The sequence below is a fragment of the Solea senegalensis genome, linkage group LG6 (assembly GCF_019176455.1).
Source record: "Solea senegalensis isolate Sse05_10M linkage group LG6, IFAPA_SoseM_1, whole genome shotgun sequence".
Taxonomy (NCBI): Eukaryota; Metazoa; Chordata; class Actinopteri; order Pleuronectiformes; family Soleidae; genus Solea; species Solea senegalensis.
In genome coordinates this window covers 20,448,039-20,470,060 of record NC_058026.1, presented here as the reverse complement: position 1 = coordinate 20,470,060, position 22,022 = coordinate 20,448,039, and the positions used below count along the sequence as shown (strand labels likewise).

General features: G+C 41.4%; 2 protein-coding genes across 4 annotated transcripts in view; one reads left to right on the top strand and one right to left on the bottom strand.

Moving 5' to 3' along the window:
- Positions 1 to 2,430: 2,430 nt before the first annotated feature.
- LOC122771443 (beta-1,3-N-acetylglucosaminyltransferase lunatic fringe-like) lies at positions 2,431 to 13,812 on the top strand. Its single transcript, XM_044029018.1, has 8 exons — positions 2,431 to 2,913; positions 8,192 to 8,240; positions 8,540 to 8,642; positions 8,743 to 8,896; positions 9,035 to 9,120; positions 9,211 to 9,370; positions 9,461 to 9,546; positions 11,896 to 13,812. Exons 1-8 carry the CDS (start codon positions 2,545 to 2,547, stop codon positions 11,960 to 11,962), a joined length of 1,074 nt encoding a protein of 357 aa, XP_043884953.1. The 5' UTR covers positions 2,431 to 2,544; the 3' UTR covers positions 11,963 to 13,812.
- A 3,265-nt stretch (positions 13,813 to 17,077) lies between these two features.
- ttyh3b (tweety family member 3b) overlaps positions 17,078 to 22,022 on the bottom strand; it is a 29,357-nt gene continuing 24,412 nt past the window's right edge. For all 3 annotated transcript variants that reach the window (XM_044028125.1, XM_044028127.1, XM_044028128.1), the window contains exon 15: positions 17,078 to 19,985. In XM_044028125.1, the coding sequence (XP_043884060.1) occupies positions 19,851 to 19,985 (135 nt within the window). In that variant the 3' untranslated portion in view covers positions 17,078 to 19,850. The remainder of the gene's footprint in view (positions 19,986 to 22,022) is intronic.

The window sequence follows — 22,022 nt, the reverse complement described above, 5'->3', positions numbered from 1 at the left end:
TCAATAACCTTGCCTCCTCTTACCTCACTGACCTTCTCCACCGCCATTCCCCTACTCTCTGGAACTCACTGTAGACTTTCAAAACACAAATCAACACATAGTTTTAACATTCATTACTTATTTTTTTATTTTTTTATTATCTTGTAAAAGCATATTTGAGTGACCTGAAAAGCACAATAGAAATCTGCTCTATCATTATTATTATTATTATTATTATTTTATAAAAGATTCTTGAACCTTGAACCAAAAGTTTTACAAGTGCTCTATAGCAAGACTTCACTCTAATTATTATACTCAAAGACAATGTTTTAGACTTCTAACACCCTAAATGGAGTCATATAGAGGTGTATATTTTCTAAAAATGTAACACTACACTGACTTTACTGAAGGAATCTCCTCCGACATGCGGCACACACAAACCACACATTGTTAGTGGGGAGACATTCCTCAGATGGTTGGTGGATCTGGCAACCTGTCTGCCTGGCACATCAGGCTCCTCTGTCTGTGTGTGTGTGTGCGTGTGTGTGTGTGTGTGCGTGTGTGTGTGTGTGTGCAGTTGGCAGCACTACACACACTCCAGTGTCACAGTGTTTTTCAACATCTGTCCACATCTACTCAGAGGAACACGACGCCTTCACTTTCCTGCTGCTCTTTTCTTTAGTAAATCAGAATGAATGGTATAGAATATTTATATAATGTGCCAATTGTCCTTTAGCATTTTGTATTTATTCTTATACTGTTTTTTTAATCCTTGAGCATTTCATAACTCATATGTGTTATAAGTCACTGCACATTGATCAGGAGCACTTTATATTGCTCTTATTTGTTTCATCCATTCATTCATATTCTACTACTTTATCCGGGGGGCCACTGTGACAATCCCTGCTGAAAAGCAAACAACCATCCACTCTCACGGTCAATTTACAGTGTCCAATTTGCCTAATCCCCAAATTTACGTGTTTTTGGACTGTGGGAGGAAACCGGAGAACCTGGAGAAAAGCCACGCTCACACGGGGAGAACATGCAAACTCCATGCAGAAAGGTACTTGTTCCAACCAGGTCGCGAACCCAGGTCTTCTTGCTGCAAAGACAAAAGAACTAGACACTACACCAACTGTGTTGCCCTCTTCTTTTATTGTTTTACTGTATACTGTTTTAATCTTAGAACTGAGTTGGAAGCATTAAGTTTGTCCGTCATTGGTGATGGAAGCCTGATTGAAACACTTGAATTCAATACTGAACAGGTGTGGCCAAATGCTTTTTTCCATATAGTGTATTTATTTAAAAAAAAAAACCCTGCAAAATCATCTCCAGAAATGCCTCTTGTCATCAACACCACCGATTGTTACTGAGCCCAGAAAACAGAGAAGTTTAAATAATCTACTGGCTCAATTTTTCACTTGAAAACTCCAGGACTGAAATGTATTCTGGACGGGCAAAAATTGACTCCTTTGGAAACGATCTGCACTCACTTTCTGGTTCCTCCTTCAACACTCTGTTTATCCTCATCATCAGTACTAATCATGAGAAACAACAATGGTGAAACTTTTCACCATTGTTGTTTCTCAGGACTAGTACTTAGAGGAGATAAAATCAACTTCCTGTTTACTCCAGCATGTTCACATGATTAGGAGGTGAAACACTTGATTATGAATTCATTAGTGAATAATGCCAAAAACCACTTAATACACTTTATACCTATAGCCTATATTCCTCTATACACATTTATTTCACATAATACACACAATCAGAAGTGAATTTTGATTGGAGTGATGACTGGATGAATGCTTATTATCAAACCTCATGCTGGTGTTTTTACAGAAGAGGATTAGAGCCAAATGTAAAAAGACAAAAAAAAAAAACTGACTTTGTTTTAATTCTGACTCTTTAAAAGGAATTCTGACTAATCGCAAAATTCTGAGATTAAAGTCAGAATTCTGAGATTAAAGTCAAAAAAAGTAAAAATTGAAAAAGTAAGAATTGAAAAGGTCAGGTTGAAAAACATTCTGAATTATGAGATTAAAGTCAGAATTCCAACTTTTTTCAATGTGACTTTCAAAAAATGTTCTCGGAATTTTGAGATTACAGTCAGAATTCTGAGGAAAAAATGGCAAAATTGAAAAGGTCATAATTGGGAAAGTAAGAGTTTTAATTTAAATCTCAGATTTCCATCTTTAATCAGGCTGTTTTCCAATGATATTCACATTGGGCCCTAATCCTCTTCCTCTTTCGTTAATCCCAACAAACGGAGCTCTCTCACAAACAAAGCCTTGTGAAGATCCACAGATTTCCCCACCTCTTATCTAGTGAACCACGCCCACACTACGCGCTCAGACCAGCCATTGGTTTAACACCTTGCAGCCACGCCCACTGGCGGAGTTCATAACTTTTCAGTAAAAAAAAAAGAAAAAGTAAGTGATATAGAGGGAGTTCACACTCTGAAGGAGATCAGTGTGACTTCTGAGTGATTGTGTGTGGGAATGTCGTGGCCCGGACTGTGTGTCTGTCAATGAACGGAGCTGTGAGTCCATCCACACTGTCACGATGTGGAGACCCGCACTCACGCTGGCCCCAGCGGCGGGACTCGGACCCCGCGCTGCTGCTGCTGCCGCCGCCGTCACCTGCCTGCTCGTGACCGGGATGCTCGTCTTTACTGTGGGTCACCCGAGCAGCGGAGAGCCGGGGGAGCGTCCAGCTGAGGACGCGCGCGGGAAAGCTTTCTCCGCGTATTTCAGGAAACTGACCAGGGAGAGGAGAGCAATGAGCGGCCCCCCGCGGAGCAGTGCTCCCCCCGGGCCCGTGGAGCGTCTGACCCCCGCTGACCTGTTCATCGGAGTAAAAACAACCGGCAGGTATCACCGGCAGAGACTGGAGCTGCTGCTGGACACCTGGATCTCCAGAAACATGCACCAGGTGAGCGGGACATCAGTGTCAGTGAGGAAAAAAAGCTTTTAAGACACTTAATAGACTTTGTTCCACTGAAATAATCTCATTATGTATGATATATGATGCTGATACAATGTAATTAAAAGATCATACATTAAATGCCTTAATGTAATACTAGCTTGAATGTACCCCCCACCATTAATATCAAGATAAAATTAGTTCTATTTCTGTCAGTTTTTCTATTCACGCGCTCATTTTGCGTCACAAATTATTATTGTTCCATATGAAAACAGACACTTATTGAACAAAAAGTGTGTGAACTATTGCCCCAACAACCAGCTGATTAAATAATCAAATAAATAAATATGCCAATGAAGAAGATTTCAAAATGGGGGGAAGCTGCCTATTTATCAACTGACTGATAAATTATTTAAACAGAGCTGTTTATACACAAACTGACATTATCATCAGACTTAAACGTATTTTTTTTATTTTGCGTGTAATTCATAGTATTTATAGGAAACCACGATGACTTTAATTATGAAGCTTTGGGGACTTAACTAATCTTTTAAGATGAAGTCTCAAATTCATATTGTTAGAGTGTTCTGTATTATTTCTACATGAGTGGAGCGGTAACATCCTAAACGCTCCCTTTATCTTGTCCAAGAGAGCTGTGAACCCCCTGTCATGTGACTGGCTCTTTTATCAAAGCCGGCCTGCAGAGAATTGTAAAACAGTGAGATAGAGGACTTTGTAATGTATGAGCGGGAGATCTGAGGAGTAACATAGCGACCACACTGCTGCTCATGTGTTGACATGAGACCAGCAGGGGACAGAGGAAACACGACACTGCAGGACTCTCGTGCATGAATGGAACCTGGGTCTCGTGGACTTGTCTCAGTGAGATGCGTGGAGATTTGTCTCAACACTTGAAGCAGTGGTTGTGGTGGATGTCAGGGTCTGCATCATTTAAAAAGACATCAACAAGACTTTGAACTTTGGTAACATTTACTTATGACACACAGTCCAAAAACCCGAATAATCAAATCAAAGATTGTTCACAGAGTAATGAACTGTTGCTGGCTCTGTAACCATGGCAATCTCGAATCTTAACCAATGATAAAAGACGTCTTTTCCACGGTGAGGATAAAAATATTAGTCTTGTGATCTGCAGGAATTACAACATGACTGCAGGAGTTGAAAGGGAGATGTTGTTGCAGGGAAAGATAAAAATGTGAGCTCAAATTGGACGAAGAGTCAGCTCAGTGGTGTATCTGTGTGTGTGTGTGTGTGTGTGTGTGTGAGTCGAAGATGAATCCGTTGCTATAAAACACATGGAGCTGTGGTGAGCTGCACCCAGCATCTTCAAAGCTGGTAATCGAATGCAGACGTGACTGTGGATCACGCAGCGGTCGTTTTCATTTCCATTTAACCCTCAGTGTTTGAGGAGGGACTCACGACAGTCACGTCACATGCTGCATCCACACTGTTGCCATGTAAATACAGGTTATGTATGGGAAATCAGCTGGTCTGTGTGTGTGTGTGTACAGGACTTAAGTAGGCTGTGTGGACAAGCAAGCCTATCTTTGTGAGAACATGTAGGCTGGTCCACACAACTATAATGGGTTTCTTGAGCGTTAAGACCTGGTTTTAGGGTTGGAATTAGGTTTAGGATAGGGTTAGGCATTTGGTTGTGATGGTAAAGGTTATGGTAAGAGGCTGGGGAATGCATTATGTCTATGAGTGTCCACACAAAGAATGCAACACCAGCATGAGTGTGTGTGTAGGTTATGTTGCCTCCTAAGAACCTTCTCTAGCATAAACACTGACCTTCTCAGGACCAGTAGTCCTCATGGAGACCAAACATTTTAATTTAATTTGAATTAATTTGTTTAGGCTGCACAAATGAAGGGAAGTCAGTGCAGTGTCCTAAGGAGAATAGCAGCGTGACGTGTGTGTGTGTGTACATACATATACATATATATATGCACGTGCATGCGTGTATGTATGTGTGTGTGATGCATTCCTATATCTGCTCTCACGGCCAGGTGTAAGTAACTCTACCTGTTTCCCAGACACACCTCTCCACTGTTAGACTGCTGAGTAATGGAAACAGAACACACACACACACACACACACACGTTCTCACAGTGTTACCTTCACAAACACACAAGCCCTGGGAACTCTCCAGATTTCTCACGGGAAGTAAAAAATGTGTCCGATCTCAAGAGTAAACACACACACACACCTACACACAGGTCTGCACAGCTATTCTTGTGGGGACACTGCATTGACTTCCATTCATATGTACACCTCACCAAAACATTATCCTTAACCTTAAACATTAAAGCAGAAAGTCTCAAATCTATCCGTCTGTCTGTCTGTCTGTCTGTCTGTCTATCTATCTATCTATCTATCTATCAGTTATAGTTCAGGCCTAACCATAAACCTTCAGAAATGAGGTTCTGCCTCATTAGGACCAGGTTTTGGTCTCCATGAGGACTACTGGTTGTGACTATTTCAGTGTTTATGCCAGTGTTAAAGAGTTCACTTTCTCTTGCCTCAGTGGCTGTTGTTGCCGCCATTTCCTGTGTTGTAAAGCCCCATTTTCCCCCTTCCTCTGCCTTCCTTCCCAGCTCAGCATACACTGCTCTGATATCACAGACTCTCAGTTTAACACTCATGCAGACGCAGGAGCTGACCGCTCTCAAGGGGCTTAAGCGGCTCAGAGTGGAAAAAAATGACTCTGACAAAAACTCACAGCTGGCTGGACTCCCCCCTCCCTCTCTCTCTCTCTCTCTCTCTCTCTCTCTCTCTCTCTCTCTCTCTCTCTCTTTCTCTCTCTCTCTCTCTCGCTCTCTCTCTCTCTCTCTCCCGATTCATTGTTGAATCTGTGCTGTGTGGCAGGCGGGTTGAAAACTGGAAACTCCAAACCTGGACTTTCCACAGGGACAGTGCAGACAGTGTTCATTATTTTCTCAACAAGTTGATTGGTCTGTAATTTAAACGTCTGAAGGAGTGTTATCGCAGGTCGCTCCTCCCTGCAGCTGTTAAACTACACAACAAGCACTGCTCAGTAGACCACACGTAATGTATGTTTATATGTATATATACTTTACATAAGTGCAATATAGTACATATACACTATCTCATGTTCAATCCTTGTTCATACTGTATCAATATCAAGCCCATACTGTGTATATTCTGGTAACTGTCTAAAATGTACATTCAGGACTAATAAAGGACTATCTTATCTTATCTTGTGTTATGAAATGGTAAAAAAAAATACAATATTGGTCAGTGTTTGTCTACAAACCAAAGATATTTAGTTTGTTGTCATAGAAGAGGAATTAAACCTGTAAATATTGGCATTTAACCCTTTAACACCTAAGTCTCGAAATTGCTTATTTTCACCATAAAAGGGCCAGATAATGTCCTGTAAGTAAGTGCTTTCGCCCACTTTTCCAGAATAACATTTAATATCTGGCAGTTATTTACAATTTACTGCATGTTAAAATAGTGCATTAACAATTTGAAATGAAGAAAAACAAAAAAAGTGTGTATGTAGCTGTGCATGAACACCAGATTTTGGTTTTTTTGTTGGCTTTGATTTGCAACTTGCAGCTTTCAGAAAGCGTTGGAATTTTTCCGATAGCACAAACTGTCTCGTAACTACAGTAATGCAAAACTCTTGATGTTAAAGGGTGAAGAAAAACAAACATTCAAACTGATAAACCAATTAACAGGTGAACGGATTATTCGTCAACTATTAATTGATTCATTATAGTGGACGTTTTAATGCGGCGAGTCTGTGGTGCAACAAGTGGGACTTTAAATGTGCCGGGAAGTTGTTCACAGGCACATCAGATGAACAAAATGTTTTAATGTGTGATGTTTTAGGCGACAGCAATTAAACAGACAAGTGAACACGAAGCCATTATTGTTATTGCTTGGTGTCGTTTTTGTTTCGGCTAATTATGGCCCCGAAGGCTACAGCGACACAAACGTCAGCAGCAGACATTTGGCATCTTCCCTGATGAAGTTCCGTCTGACCTGGACTACAGGAACCTGTTCCGTATTTCTCATGTGCATCTCAGCGGAAAAGGAAAAGTCGCAGTTACATCGACTGTATTAACAAGACAAATTCATACAATTGTCCTTTTTTATAGTATTTATTTCATTTACAAGAGGCGGGTAGAGAGAGGCCGCAAGCTCATTTAACAGGGTTATAGAGACAGACAAATAAAAAATGCAGTAAAATGTCACATTCATATGTTCATAAAAATATTATTGTAAAAGATGGATATAATACAGAATAGTAAAAAATATATATATATATATATATATATATATATATATATATATATATATATATATATATACACGTCATAAAATTGTCAGCATTCAGCGATCAAACAGGGACGTATGACACCCTTAGTGCTCAAACGGCACAGTGTTTATATCGTTGGTGAAAATGACAAAAAAAAGGGCATAAAACACTCTATTTTGCACATTCTTATCACCTCTGTATATACAGTATGTTATTAACATAGTAATGGAAAAAGACAGCCTGAATGCTCTGTGGTCTAAGGGTTTAACAGCCACAGCCAGATTCACATGAGTGAGAGGTGATTTAAAAGCAGCCAGTGAGACCAGATCTCTGACATTCACCTGCTTTTGCAAACGACTCCAAGCAAAAGGTGCAGAAAAGTCAGCACGGACTTTTGGAACAGTGAGTGGAAATAAATCCTGGGAAAGGGAAAATAATGGAGGACCTGAGATAAGGAGGACGGACGGACAGACAGACAAATAAAGATAAATAGATTCTACTTCAGATTGATCGTTCACAGGCTGCTCTGTAGGCTCTGTGCTCCCAGTCTGTGTGTTTACTTCCTGTGGAAAGTTGTGGGGTCTACACGGCTTCCTGAGCGCGCAGTGACCCTCGACCTCGTCACTCATCACATAAATACTCATGTGAACACGCTGCAGCTGCAGCCCAGTGACCAGCTGCTCTGCTGCTGATAGACCAGATACTCACCTTCATCCTGGGCTTTCGCATCACCACCCGCCCCCCCCACACACACACACACACACACACATACACACACTGTCAGCATTTTTACTGTTGACATGTGTCCTGTGTCACCGTGGAAAGAGGTGGAGTCTCACCTGAAATCACAAACAGTCAACCATGAAAAATGGTGTTGGAGCGGAAAAGTGTGTGTGTGTGTGTGTGTGTGTGATGGTGTTTTTGATACTGGAATAACATGAACTGTGTGTGGGTTGTTTTGGTTTTTTTCCACAGACGTATGTGTTCACTGATGGAGAGGACAAAGACCTGAGGAAAAGGATGGGTGAGCGCACACACACACACACACACACACACACACACACACACGCACACATGCAGTTTTGCTGAGTAGCACCAGCAGTGTTATCTGCAGTGCAAGAGTCAGGAAAGCAGGAACTAGCCTGCTGACTGGGCAATGCTGTGTTTCCATGTGGTGCAGGAAGTCACTTCACTTTAATCAACAAGCCTTTCCTCATCTCACTAATGGACACACTTCACTTTCAGTTACATACTGAACGTATTGTACGATTCAGGACTTAGAGCATGACTCATCATTGATTTGTTTGTGTTATTGATTATCAGGAGATCACCTGATCAATACTAACTGTTCAGCGGCACACAATCGTCAGGCCCTGTCCTGTAAAATGGCTCTGGAGTACGACACATTTATCACCTCTGGAAAGAAGTAAGACACAATCCACACAAACAGGAAACCACTGAGATTATTATTATTATTATTATTATCAGTGTTGTCGTCGTGATATGACTCATCTTGTGTGTTGCAGGTGGTTCTGTCACGTGGACGATGATAACTACGTGAACGTGGTGTCCCTCCTGAAGCTCTTGTCTCAGTACAGTCACACAGAGGACGTTTACATCGGCCGGCCGAGCCTCGAACGCCCGATAGAGGCCACGGAAAAGCTCGGCACCGCTGAGATGGTAACTTACCCAGAACTGCTACACAATAAATAGCAAAAACCTCTGTCCCCTTTTTCCACGCTTGTCCTTCACTTGTGAACCGAGGCTGAAGCACACGATACGCCTTAATTACTGGGTGATGTGTGTGTTTGTGTGCAGAGGCAGGTGCGTTTCTGGTTCGCCACAGGCGGAGCAGGGTTCTGTCTGAGCCGTGGCCTCGCTCTCAAGATGAAACCCTGGGCGAGGTAAACCCTGGCTTTGATATCGAGCCTTTAAATCGGCTCTGTAATTAAATCTCTACTTCCTCGTGAAACCGTCTTCCCCTCTCTGTCCAGTGACGGCACTTTCATGACAACAGCTGAGCTCATTCGCCTCCCCGACGACTGCACTGTGGGCTACATCGTGGAGGCACTGCTCGGTGTCAGCCTCATCCGGTCAGCTCTGTTCCACTCTCACCTGGAGAACCTGGGACTGGTGTCAGACATACACAGCCAGGTACACACACACACACACACACACACACACACATTTATAAGCTCTGCTACTTCAGATATCAAAAGCTTGTTTTTTTTGTTCTCATGTTAGGTTACCCTCAGCCACGGCACTGTGGAAAACAACAGAAACACTGTCAATGTGAATGGCCCGTTGTCCCTTAATGAAGACCCTACAAGGTAAGTGTGTGGGTGTGTGTGTGTTCCACATAAACCACATGGAGCGAGGACAAACCATACGGAAAGTGAGGACAGTTTGCCTGGTCCTCACAACTTTAAAGGGCTTTTTCAGGGTTAAGACCTGGTTTTAGGGTTAGAATTGGGTTTAGGTTAGAGTTAAGGTAAGGGTTAGGGGCTCGGCATCTAGTTGTGATGGGTTAGGGTAAGGGTAAGGGTAAGGGGCTCACTTTGAATGCTGCACACACTTGTGTTGGGGGGACGTGTCTTCCTTATGGGGACAAAAGATGAAGTCCCCATGATGTCACTTATTACATTTTAAGGTGAAGACATGTTTTAAAGGTGAAGGCTCTGGTATACGTCCACGCACAGTGCACGGACCTCAGCGTGCAACGCGCCGACTGCCCAGATTTTGGAACAAAGAGTGAGTTGGGTGCATGTGTGCGAATTGAGTAATAAGCGGATAAATCATTACGACAACAGAAGAAGTAGTCGCCAAGGATAGTCATCCGAGCCTCGACCCGGCTCACACCCGAATCCCCTGCCCGACAGACCTGTCAGCTGATGAGCCGCTCGAACCAGACGTGTCTGAGGGAGCTGTAGCATCGTTCTCTTCCTCTTTCATAGGAATGCGTCCTTTTCCTTGCGTCCAGACTTGTACCGCCACCCGATGGTGAAGTGGGATACTATAGGACCCTGATGTGTGAGTATACCAGGGTCCACATGTGTGCCGAAGTATACCAGAGCCTTTAGGCTGAGGTTAGGCTAGGGTCAGGATTAGGATTAGGTCAGTAGCTATTATGGTTAAGTATGTCTCCAGGAAATGTAAGTCAATGCAATGTCGTCTGAAATCATTGTGTGTGAGAGGAACATAAGACAAAGCTTAAAACATCCATATTAGCTGATAGCGTGGACGAGCATTAGCAGATAATTGAATATCTACAGGAGGGAAATGGGTTTTCATGGCGTTTCTGTGTCTGCTGACGTGAGCTTTTTTGTCTAATGCTAATTGCTTACACCAAGACACACAACGCATGACTTACTTTAGACTACGTGTTCATTATCCTCTGTAGTTAATGTTCTTTCATTACCATAATACATTGTCCTTGTTTAACACTGATGTGGATTGTTGCACCAGAACTCCAGTCTGTATGTAAGAAATAGAAAGCCCCGTTCACTCGCCTTCTCCCTAATTTATAACATCTGTGAACATTCTCCTGTCAACTTTGTGTTCTCAAATGCTGGCGGTGTAATGTGGTGATAATGTGATTGACAGCAGATACAACACAACAGACCAAAATATCCATTTTAGATGAAATATTATCATATTCTACAGACTGAAGAAAACATCTTTGTTTCTCACAGATCTGCATGTTAAATGAAAATGAGAGTAAGTATATAAAAAGTTCCATACCCTCTCATATCGTGAATCACAGTTTCAGTCAAAATAATCCCAATTAGATATTTAATGAAAATTGTACAGCCCTCAGGTCATTAGTGATTCTTCATCAGCTGTTCGGCTCTAACCGACTCCACTCTTTTATCCAAACATGTTGTATTTTGGTGTGAAAAGCCAAGATGGCACTGACCACACTTTAAACTCCAGGCTTCAAAACCGTGGTTCACAAACCACCAGTGATGCCACCTGATCACAATCCATCTCAGACTTACTTCATTACCCACAGTGCTATTTGATCACCATGTGACTCTGCACAGCTCACACGGCTTAATCAAACATTTTACACATATACGTATTATGTGTGGTAGGATTGGTTTTATTCTACCATATGTTATTGAATTAGCATCATATATGTATTTCTGGTAGTGTTGTGTTTTATCCTGTTTGAAACTAAATGTGTGCAGGAAAACAAAACAATACAGGGGCTAAAACACAAAGTGATGTTATCTCAGGTCTTCCTGATATTAAGGGGCTTTTCTTCCCTTTATTTTTCCCTCTGGTCAGTAATTGTATCATTGTGTATTGAATTTGGATAATGACCATAATTGAACTTTGTACGTAAACACTGTTCGTAGTGTGTGTGTGTGTTAACTTACAAACCCTATTTGTGGATTAGTTTGATTTAAAAAAAACAATAAATAAAAGACACACACGCTGTTTTTCTTTTCATTGTTTTCATCTTTTTCTAGAAAGTCTGTCGTGTTACAGCGTGTACAACAATTCTTTATGTAAGCACTGCAGACTGTGTGTGTTTTACTACCATGACACGTTTCCTGGCTTTGTTCATTGTGTGTGTATGTGTGCTCATGACAAATTGCATTCACAGTTTTATTTTGAAATACCCAGTTGGTGGCTTCCAGGCATTGTGGCACTCATTTCCCTCTTTTTCTCAGGTTCAGGTCTGTCCATTGTCTGTTGTACCCAGACACTCCTTGGTGTCCCAGCCCCTGGCGACATTAACAGCCATCCAGAGACAGACGGTGGGCGACAGAGTCAGTGTTTGAAAGGAAGGATAAAGAGATGAAGTCCCACTGCTGCCCTTCGCTGACTCTTCAAGTACTGTTGCATTACTTTGACCCTGAACTCCTGGGTTGACCTTGTGGTGAATTGTTCCTTCGTGTGACTTAAAGCTAAGGCTGTCACAGCTGCCTGATCTCATTGTTCAGCTTCAGTTGTCCTTGTCCCGTCAGCTTCAACTGCATTCTGTGTTTTATTTTTGCCCATCGTTTTATCAGGTATAATAACTTCGCTGCTGAGAGGCGGGAACACGGCACCAAAACATGTGACTGGGCAATCGGCATGATCGCAACGACTAAGATCTACCTTGTTGATCCATTTCAAATGTGCAGGCAGAGGATTTTGATGCCTTGAACAGGTTTCATTTTTTAAAATGAGATAATATAAGCTGTTTGATTTATTATTACGATAAGAACTAAAACATGCTCTGAGAGCACAAACATCCAAGAACACTTAAAAGCTAATATTAATGAGAGTGTGAGGGGAAAATAATCCTGTATCCACCTTCTCAATTGAATCTGCTCCATCATTTGATTGAGTGGCAACCTGTCCAGGGTGTGCCCCGCCTTTTGCCCTTTGTCAGCTGGGATTGGCACCAGCAACCCTCATGCTGAGTGATGCCTCGCCTCTCTACAAAATGTCAGGGAAATCAGATTTGAGGATTTCAAATGAGGAAGACAAATGGCACCAAACACAAAACACACGGAAACTAATCCAATGAGACAAAGGTTGTAATGAAGAGGGATTATTCAAGTTGAAGTAAATGGACTTTAGGTCCAGCAGATCCAGTCTGGATATGTCAATTCTGGACCAAAGGTCAGAATCAGCAAAAGAAATGAAAGGAGATAGATTTAAGTTTATCTCTTCCCCCCACACACACACACACACACGTGTTCATTGTTCCCCTCTCTTCTGAATGTCAGTGAATATTGTTCTGCTTCTTCACTCCGCTGCACCTCCTCACGCTCCGGTGTTGACAGCGTTTGAGTCGGTGCATGTGGCTGCAGCTGTGACGCAAACACAGAAGCACGGATGTATCTGAAGTTTGATCTCATCAGTGTTCAGTATTATCCTCCCTCTGAAGTATGATATCGTAACTCTATGACTGAGCACTTTCATTTCTGCTGATTGCAGACCATGTTTTGATAAAAGAAGGAAATGTGCTTATTTTGCTTCTTCTTCTTTATAGACAAAATATAAACACCGCTCACGTCTGAGTGCTGCCTCCTCTGGTCAAAATAACTCACATTTACACATATAAAAGTGGGTGTGTCAATGAATGCTACCCACTGAAGCCGTCACAGTTTGGTAAAAAAAATTCAGACTTACCATAGTCACCTTAAAATAAATGTTCATTAATCAGATTTGGATGCACAGTATTCATGCTAGATTAAGCTAATAAGCACATTTCCTAAAACTTCCTTTAACAGCTCTGTGTGGACCAGTTTTCTATGGAAGTTCTTCCATAGAAAACAATGGATATCACCTGTATTTATCCATTTACGGTTAGATGACTGATGTTTTTTGAAGGTTACAGTTGTGTAAAAAGGACATTTGCCCCCTTTTATTGAGAACTGACTCATGTTGAGTCGTCTTCTGTATTTTCTGTGCATTGGAAGCAGCTGATGTTGTAACTGAATGAAGGTTATTGAGTTAAATATTCAGTCCCATGTTAAATGAATGTATATGATGATTTTTTTTTTTTTTGCTTCTGAAGCGTTTATGTGCTCTCTCCAGTATCTGGACCGTCTGAGGACGTTATGGCTGAAGTCAATAAAGTTTTTGGTCAAATATCTGGCTGTTATTTCTTTGCGCTGTTGGAAGTCGGGTTGTAAATGGGATTATAAAGAGACATAGCTTCAAGGAGACGTCCGCAGTTACAGACATTCTAGGTGTGAGACTGGAGGTCTCAAATGCACGACTCAAAGTCAAACGTAAGAATATAAATAAAAAAAATGCTCATCAGGAGGATCAAACAAATCTCGACACGAGTGAACTAAACCAAGGAAACATGAATAACTTGCTATGAAGGAGCTTGAGGACGTAACTCATGGACCAAACAATACAAACTGGCAACATGACAGGAAGACCAGGACTATTTATGCAGGAAGTAAGTGTTAACAGGTGAACGTAATCAGGGGCGGGGCAGACAATCACACAAGAGGAGGAAGTCAGTTTCTGAAATGAGAGGGAAAGGGGAATACAAAATAAAACAGGAAGTGCATATGAAGACATGAGTGACTAAACTTAACATACGTGACTTTACACTAGGTCTATTTTCAGATAACAAGTTCATATTTTGTGTTGCTATCACAATCGCTTGTTTTATTTCAATTCGTTTGTACAGCGCCAATTCAACATTATCTCAACGCACTGTACTCAGGAGGGCAAAAACCTTTACAGCACTACAGAGAGCAGAGAAAGCCAACAGTTCACACAATGGGCAAGCACTCGGCATCATGTAATGTAATCAGTGGAGAGAAAAATACTTAACTTTTCACAGGAAGAAATCTCTGACAGAATCAGACTCAAAGATGTGCGGCCATCTGCCTCGAGTGGTTGGGGTGAAAGGAAAAATGGGGGACAGAAAGGACAAGAGGGACATGAGGTAGAGACAGAAGAGAGAGACGAGGAGCAGAAATAGAACAATTGTATTGTTAATTATAAGTTACACGTTTAGAAAAGACAGCTCTGAGTCAGTTATGTTCATAGAACTACAATGTCATTTAAACAAGCAGCAGCAGAGATTGTTGATAAAATCAATTATACCATATCAACATTAATGATAGTGTCAATGATACTACTGCTGGTGATAATAATAATAAGAATCTGTCTGTACACTTGCAAAGTTATGAACACCTTGGTTTGTCAGTAGGATCCCTCTCCTCACTACCACACAGGTGAAATGTTGGTTTTAAAGATTATTTAAAAAATAATTTGTCTCAACACAACACCAATGACCTGTGCACTGCCATTTTAGCTCTTTCTGTCAAAAATTGCAAAACACAAAATTGATCGAAAAATCATCCGACTGACGTGATTGTGATTGAACTTGTTATTATCTGAAATTAGAACGACCTAGAATGCGTGTCTGGATTATTCCTTTAAATGTCTCGACTGTGACCTTTTATATGAGCTGCTGGGTTCCCGACAGGAGAACGTTTCTCTGAATCCATTATCCCACCCACCCACATGACACGCTGAAACAACAGCACATTTCTTATCTGATTGAGCCACACACCAGGCCCTGCAGAGATAAAGGCACCACCAAAATATTAGCAGTCTGCATACCACTGTGTGTGTGTGTGTGTGTGTGTGTTCCCTTTTAAGGACCTTTTTTAATGAACACTGACCTTGTCAGGACTAGTAGTCCATATGGAGACCAAAACCTGGTTCTTATGAGGCAGCCTGACCTCATTTCTGAGGAACTGGTTAAGTTTAAGCCTAAGAATTGCACTGTGGTTAGGTTCAGGTTAGGGATAACACTTTGTTTAGGCCAGTACTTCTTATATCTTTTTACTACTCAGTCAGGGTCAACGTAAAATGAAATCACAATATTCCATCATGACTTTGCAACAACATTTGTGATGATATTTTGACATCATTTCAAAATAAAGGTGTTTGTTTTGATACACAACAACATGATTCACAATAACAAAGAGACATATTCATGATGCAAAATGAATCTGTAAATATCAAAAACAAACATTGAAGTGGTGGGCCACATAAAATCAATCAAAGGGACGCGAGTTTGACATCACTGGGTCAAAGGTTAGGGTAATGTCTGTGACCCGTCCTCACCAAGATATAACAAGCCTGTGTGTGTGTGTGTGTGTGTGTGTGTGACAGCATCAAACATCAACACTGCAACACTTACACACGCACACAGTTGTGACGTTGGGAAATAATATGCTGAGGTTCCTCATGCTTGGTGGACACTGACATCTGCTGGCTGAACGTGTTACTGCAACAAGTGGAAACTTAAAATGAAGTTGCACTTTTTCCCAAAGGTTTCTATCACAATTGCAGTTGTTTTAATTCAATTGGTTATTTTCACCCTCTGTATATATGTTTAACGGTCGTTTTATATTTTGTATTGGATATATCAGCGGTTCTCAAACTGTGGTACCATCCATGGTCCACGAGCTTCCTCTGGTGGTAATTGGAGGAAAATCAGAGTGTGTGGAAAATGAACAGATAACAGAATCGTAATAATAATTAGAGTCACCTTCTCTCTCGTTCGTGACATCAATATTTTCTCAGGTGGTACTTCAGTTCAAAAATAGAACCCCTTGTCTTGTGTGTTTTGCCTTGTATTCCTGTCTATTTGTTTTTGAATCTCAACCTGCATCACATGTCTGCATGTTTGTGACACATCGTCAAAGCTTTATGTCTGTACAGCTTTATGAAAGGAGAAGTAAAAGACCTCGAACTAGACAATCGAACTAGATAAAGTTTAAAATAGTAAGTACATGCTTTCATTTACAAGGTCACTTTCCATGAGCCAGGGAAATTAATTCAAAAGATAGTACTGTTTATTTGGATTTTATGAAGAAATATTAAATATTAATGCTGCATCTTTGTGAGACTTCAACAGGCGGATAATACTGTATTTTTTAATATGCCGTGACTGCAGTTTCCAGGTCGAGAATAATGTAAAATTTTGTTTTGCTTTAAGGTTAAATAAAAACATATGGTTTCCTTTTTCACATGAAACAAATGGAACAACCAAACCTCCAGTGAGTCATGACTGATGGATGCATTTTTACTCGTTTCATTCCAGTCAATCATCACTGTCTTTTATTCTTCCCTTGACATAATGTATCATGCATTTATTGATGTGCATTAGGCACGAGATGACAGTTTGAGATGATGCACATCAATAATACGAATGATGCAAGCGGAGCCTATGAGGTCATAAACTGCGTTATGACAAGAGCACAAAAGGAAGAGGAGAAAATTCTGTACGGGTTAACAGATCAGGATGTTGGACCCTTGATTGCATTAACCCCCTGTCTGCTCTGTTTACACGATAAAACAGAAAGTAGCCATAATCGGTACGTTAAATTTGCTTTAATTTCTTCTTTTAAAACATTTATTCCAGGCTGAATGATATCATTACCACAGTTTTGACATGTACATCATTAATATCTTAGTTTAACCATCAGAAAATAAAAACAGCCATAAAAAACATTATTTGCCCGTCACATCTGGACAGAGGTGTATTTGAAGTCCTGTGAACACACACACACACACTTTTCCAACATAAGCAGAGCTTCTTCTCTTTCTTTTTTTTTTTACTTTTTCAATCAATTCATTCAGAACCAGGACGGGTTAATTCCAGAATGCATTGCACAGGAATTCAAATACAACTTAAGGCCAGGTATGCAGACGACACTGGAGTAGTTTTATTAAAACATTGCAAGACAGAGAGTCATTCACCATTAATAAGAGGAAAAACACTGCTCTTGCATTTATTCTCCTACAAAACAGCTAGCTATTATTTTATCTTTAAAGATTTGATTTTTACAAGACAGAGGGAAAAAAAACCATGTTGGGATATGAAGAGTGTTTTAAGAGTTTATAAACATGAAAGGCCGTTAATCAGTGACTAGTCCCACAGATCTTAACAATGTTTGCATCAATGGTGCAAAAAAACATACACACACTGTAAAATACTAGACCATAGGTAGCATTGTTACCATAACATGGACATTTCCTTTCTAGTAAAATCACACATGTAAGATTGTCTCGCTATTACGAGAAGTGGTCATTGATTAATAATAAAGTATTTAAAGGCTGTACAGGAATGGCGGCTGAAAGGTGACTGAATGTCGAGGATCTGCTCACTCGGCTAACTAGAAGAGATTTCTCTGAATTGCAGCTACTACCTACTACATTACCCATAATGCAAATGGTTACCAGCGTGAAGTCACAGCTGTGGGAGGGAGTGCAGCTACAAGATGTGAATGTAATAGAGGACAAAAGCAAGGAACGCTGGATTTTATGTTTAGTTATGAAGCGGCGTCGTGTGCGTGTAAGACTAGTAGATAGGCTGACCCTCGTGTGCACACTTACACACGGTGACGCTGAGATAGAGCAATAGCCAATCACACTGCAGTGATGTCACACACTAGTTCACAACTACAGATTTTATACACTGTACACAGAGTTTTAGAGCCGGAGGGGGAAAAAAACCACTGGCAGTGTTCCCGGCAGTGTTTTGCTTCTCCATCACACAATGTCACCTTGAAGAGAATTTGTGCTTGTGGGTTAAACAAAGAGAACAAAATATCTCACTGCTGGTGGCTAAAGGGTCATCCGCAGTCACCAGTTAAGAAAATAAAAGCATAGGGACAGAAAAAAAAAACTGAAGAGTACACTTGGTCACAGTATTACATCCTGAATGTCAGATGATAAAACAAAGAAGAAGAAAAAAAACAGCTACTTTACTTAATTTTGAAACACTTGTAATGTAACAGAATTTAACAGGGATGTGTTGTTTCAGGTTTTAGGGCACAACTTCCATTCAGTAACGATGGAAAGCTGCTTCCTGCTTTTTTTTAATGTTCCTGATCACATCCCTGAATGAAAACAACACGTTCTAATAAAAACTTTTACGTCCCTTCTCTGTGCTGATCGTCCTCTATGGCCTTGAGTAGCGAACTTAGCACCTGGCAAAGTGTGGAGTCGCAGTTATCTGTCCATTGCTTCCCCTTTCAAGTGTCTTTTCTGTTCCCTTTAATTAACAGTGGCAGAGAAAGCATTTTCAGGATTTTCTCCCCTTTCGTGGAAACATCTGGAGGCAGCAGGAGGACAGAATCAGGCATTCCTCATATTCATTATAGAGTTTTTTGGCACCAGTTGAGCCTTCTTGTCCTTCTTGTCTCTTCCTCCATTTCCCAAAACGCTTCAAGGAAGTTGTTCCACCACAGGATTCCTGGCTCGCATTCAAAACAATGCATGAACTGCGGTGCACGTAAACACGTACAAGTGAGAGGCATGGATACACTTTTGAAGCTCACGATTCAAGTCTTAGTTAGACAACAATGTTAAGCGAAAGAGAGAAAGTGGATGTGGTGCTAGAGTTTCTATCTAAACATGGCTTTCTGATGCACTTGTTATTTATACAGATGAGATTTAGACTGTCTGATCGTGTGTGTGTGCGTGTGTGTGTGCGTGTCTGAGATACAGCAAATATTTCCATGATAAACACACAACACACCACATTACCATGATTCAACAGTCTACTTTTCATGTCAAGTCAGAATAAAGCTATTTACAGCTCTGTACAGTGTGTGTGTGTGTGTGTGCCTGTCTGTGTGTGTGCGTGTTTGTGTGTGTGTACGCACGTGTGTGTTTGTGTGTGTGGTCTAAATGTACAAGTCTCAGGGGGTTTGAGCAGTAGCTGTCTCCACTGGGGGTCAGTGAAGAGATCTATCCCAGTGGAGGAAGATGAGGAGGTATTTGGAGAGTACAGGAAGAAACTGCAGAGAGGGAGTCAGGCTATACTTGCTGAGAATTCTGGGTAGGTGTGCTGCTCGATGATGATAATGAGCAGCTCTTTATGTGCATTCATGAAGAAGAAGATGAGCAGACATAGCTTTCTTCACACCGATCTTCACATCTTCAAAGTGCAGTCCTTTACTGAGGTGCTTGGTTGATGTTTTCTTGCTTGCTGTTGTTGTTTCTGGTGAATCTGTGTAAGTGAACCTGTTGGTGCTCGAAGCACTCAGCTCTGGTTGAGCTAGGACGAGCGCCGTGCTGGGTCTTATTGGCTGTGAGAACTAGACTGAGGCAGTGGTGGGGTGACGTGATGCGGCTCTGGTATCTAGTGGACTGACGACTGTGGTCGGGCAGTGGGGTGAGGCCGGCTGGCCGGGTCCAGTTGGTCGTTGGGAACGGAACGTCGGTTCTGGTCTGGTCGGTTAGTGGCCAGGTACTTAGCTCTCATACTAGAGGTGTACTGGAGAGTGACGTGAAAGAAAAAAAGGAAAGACAGGGTTATGAAAGAACACAAGAGGTAAAAATTGGGTGGGAAACAATGAAAAGCAAGAGGGCGCTTTTCCACTGCACCGTTCCAGCAGGACTCGGCTCGGGACGGCTCGTTTTTCTTTTGCTTTTCTATTGGAGATAGCACCTGGCACCTAGTGCTTTTATTGGTACCTGCTCTGGTGAGTTTCCAAGTGAGCTGAGCCGATACTAAAACATGACATCGTCTGACTGCCGGCCATTGTTTGAAGGAGACTGGAAGAGTCTTGAGCGAGACGTCTGACAAACAATGTCGAACTGTAGATCAGTTAAAAAGACTTTAAAATCCTCCATAGATTAGTTAATCTCCAACATCTCCAACGGCAATCTTGAGCCGCATCACAACCCCTTTCGCCGTATTTCAGTCCGGTGACCGCATCAGACGGATTTCTTTTTAATGAACTAATTCTAATGAGTCAGTACAGCGAAAATGGCTGCTTTACAAGTCACTAGTTTGTGTGTTTGTGTCGCGTATAAAACAACGTCACAGCGGCTTAATGCAGCCGTGCTATGACAACTCCACCCACGTTGAGGAGCTGCGGAAAACGATACCAAACCGAGTAGAGTCGAGCCGTGTCGTGCCAAGTTGTGCTGGAACTGTATAGAAAAGACATGTTCACTTATGAACATAACATAAGATAATAAGATAATTAGATCTTATTTACACCGAAGAATAAAATAATTCAAATATGTACATTAGATAAAGAGATTCAAGTGATAGATAGATAGATAGATAGATGACAACATGTAATGCAAAAACAAACGTACACAGGAACAGTTATAGCAGAAACAGTTTGACCAGTCATTTGGACAGCCGGGGTGTTTGATTACAACAGTCATTCATTATATCAGAGATCATTAAATCTGAATGGAGTTATTATTGTCAATTAGCAGATGCAGTTTTATTTTTGTCAGTAGTTTCAAGTTAGTGCTCTAGTTCTGATGTAGTGGGTTAGCCTGGTATGAGTTAGTTGTCTCTTGTGAGCATCTACAGTTGGAGGTCTGTGGTTTCCAGGTGACTACAGACAACAGGAGGAGTAGCACCGCTGCACACGAACGACGCCCCCCACTCCAATCGATAGCCCTACCAAAGCATGAGGAATCTCTGCAGGAATCATTTTAGGGTGGGAAAATCGTGTGCTCCTGTGGCTGTTTGAATGGTGAAGGGTGGGAGGGGGGCACAGAAACAGAGGACACACACACACCTTGACCAGAGAATGCACACATAGACACAGTGTGGGAACAGGGGGGAGGAGGAGCAAGGACTTTAGGGATTTGGGCTCAAAGTTCAGTCAAGAAATTATCAACTTTCTTGCATGTTGTGACCACGTTGCAAGGACCAAAAACTAAATCCAAACAGCTGTGCAGAAGTTATGAGTTGTGTTTATCGCCGACATTTTGTCAGTCCACAGTTTCATTGCTTGAAAACAGTTTGTTAGTGTATGGAACAAAATCCACCACTACAGGCCCAGCAGCACCTTTTCAAAACCAAAGGTCATCCTGTTTGTAGTAAAAACTAGGTGTAGTTCAGACACAGTCTGCTTTTACTGAAGAAAATGCTTGATACACAACAGCACTAGCATGTTCAAATATTTGTAAATAAAATGTTTCAGGTGCTTTGCGTTCTGTAAGTCCTCTCACACTTCACTGACGGCCAGAGTGAAACCAAGCAGACTTTTTACATCAGAAATAGAGAACAGCTTTGTATCTATGGTGTACTAGACTGACACAACAATTACACTTAATCAAGAGTCAAGCGTCTCTTTTGATGTAAGTGCAGATCCAACAGTCAACGGGCTTCTTTTGAAACATCCAGGTGATCCCAGGCTGCCAAAATGACCTTCATGAAGGCGTGATCCATGATCCCTGTCTAGCACAGAGGACACTTGCAGTGGTGTAGGGAGAAGGGACTACCTTCCAATATCCACACTATGCATGTGCTAAACCTTATCAATAAGATATGAGTACATTT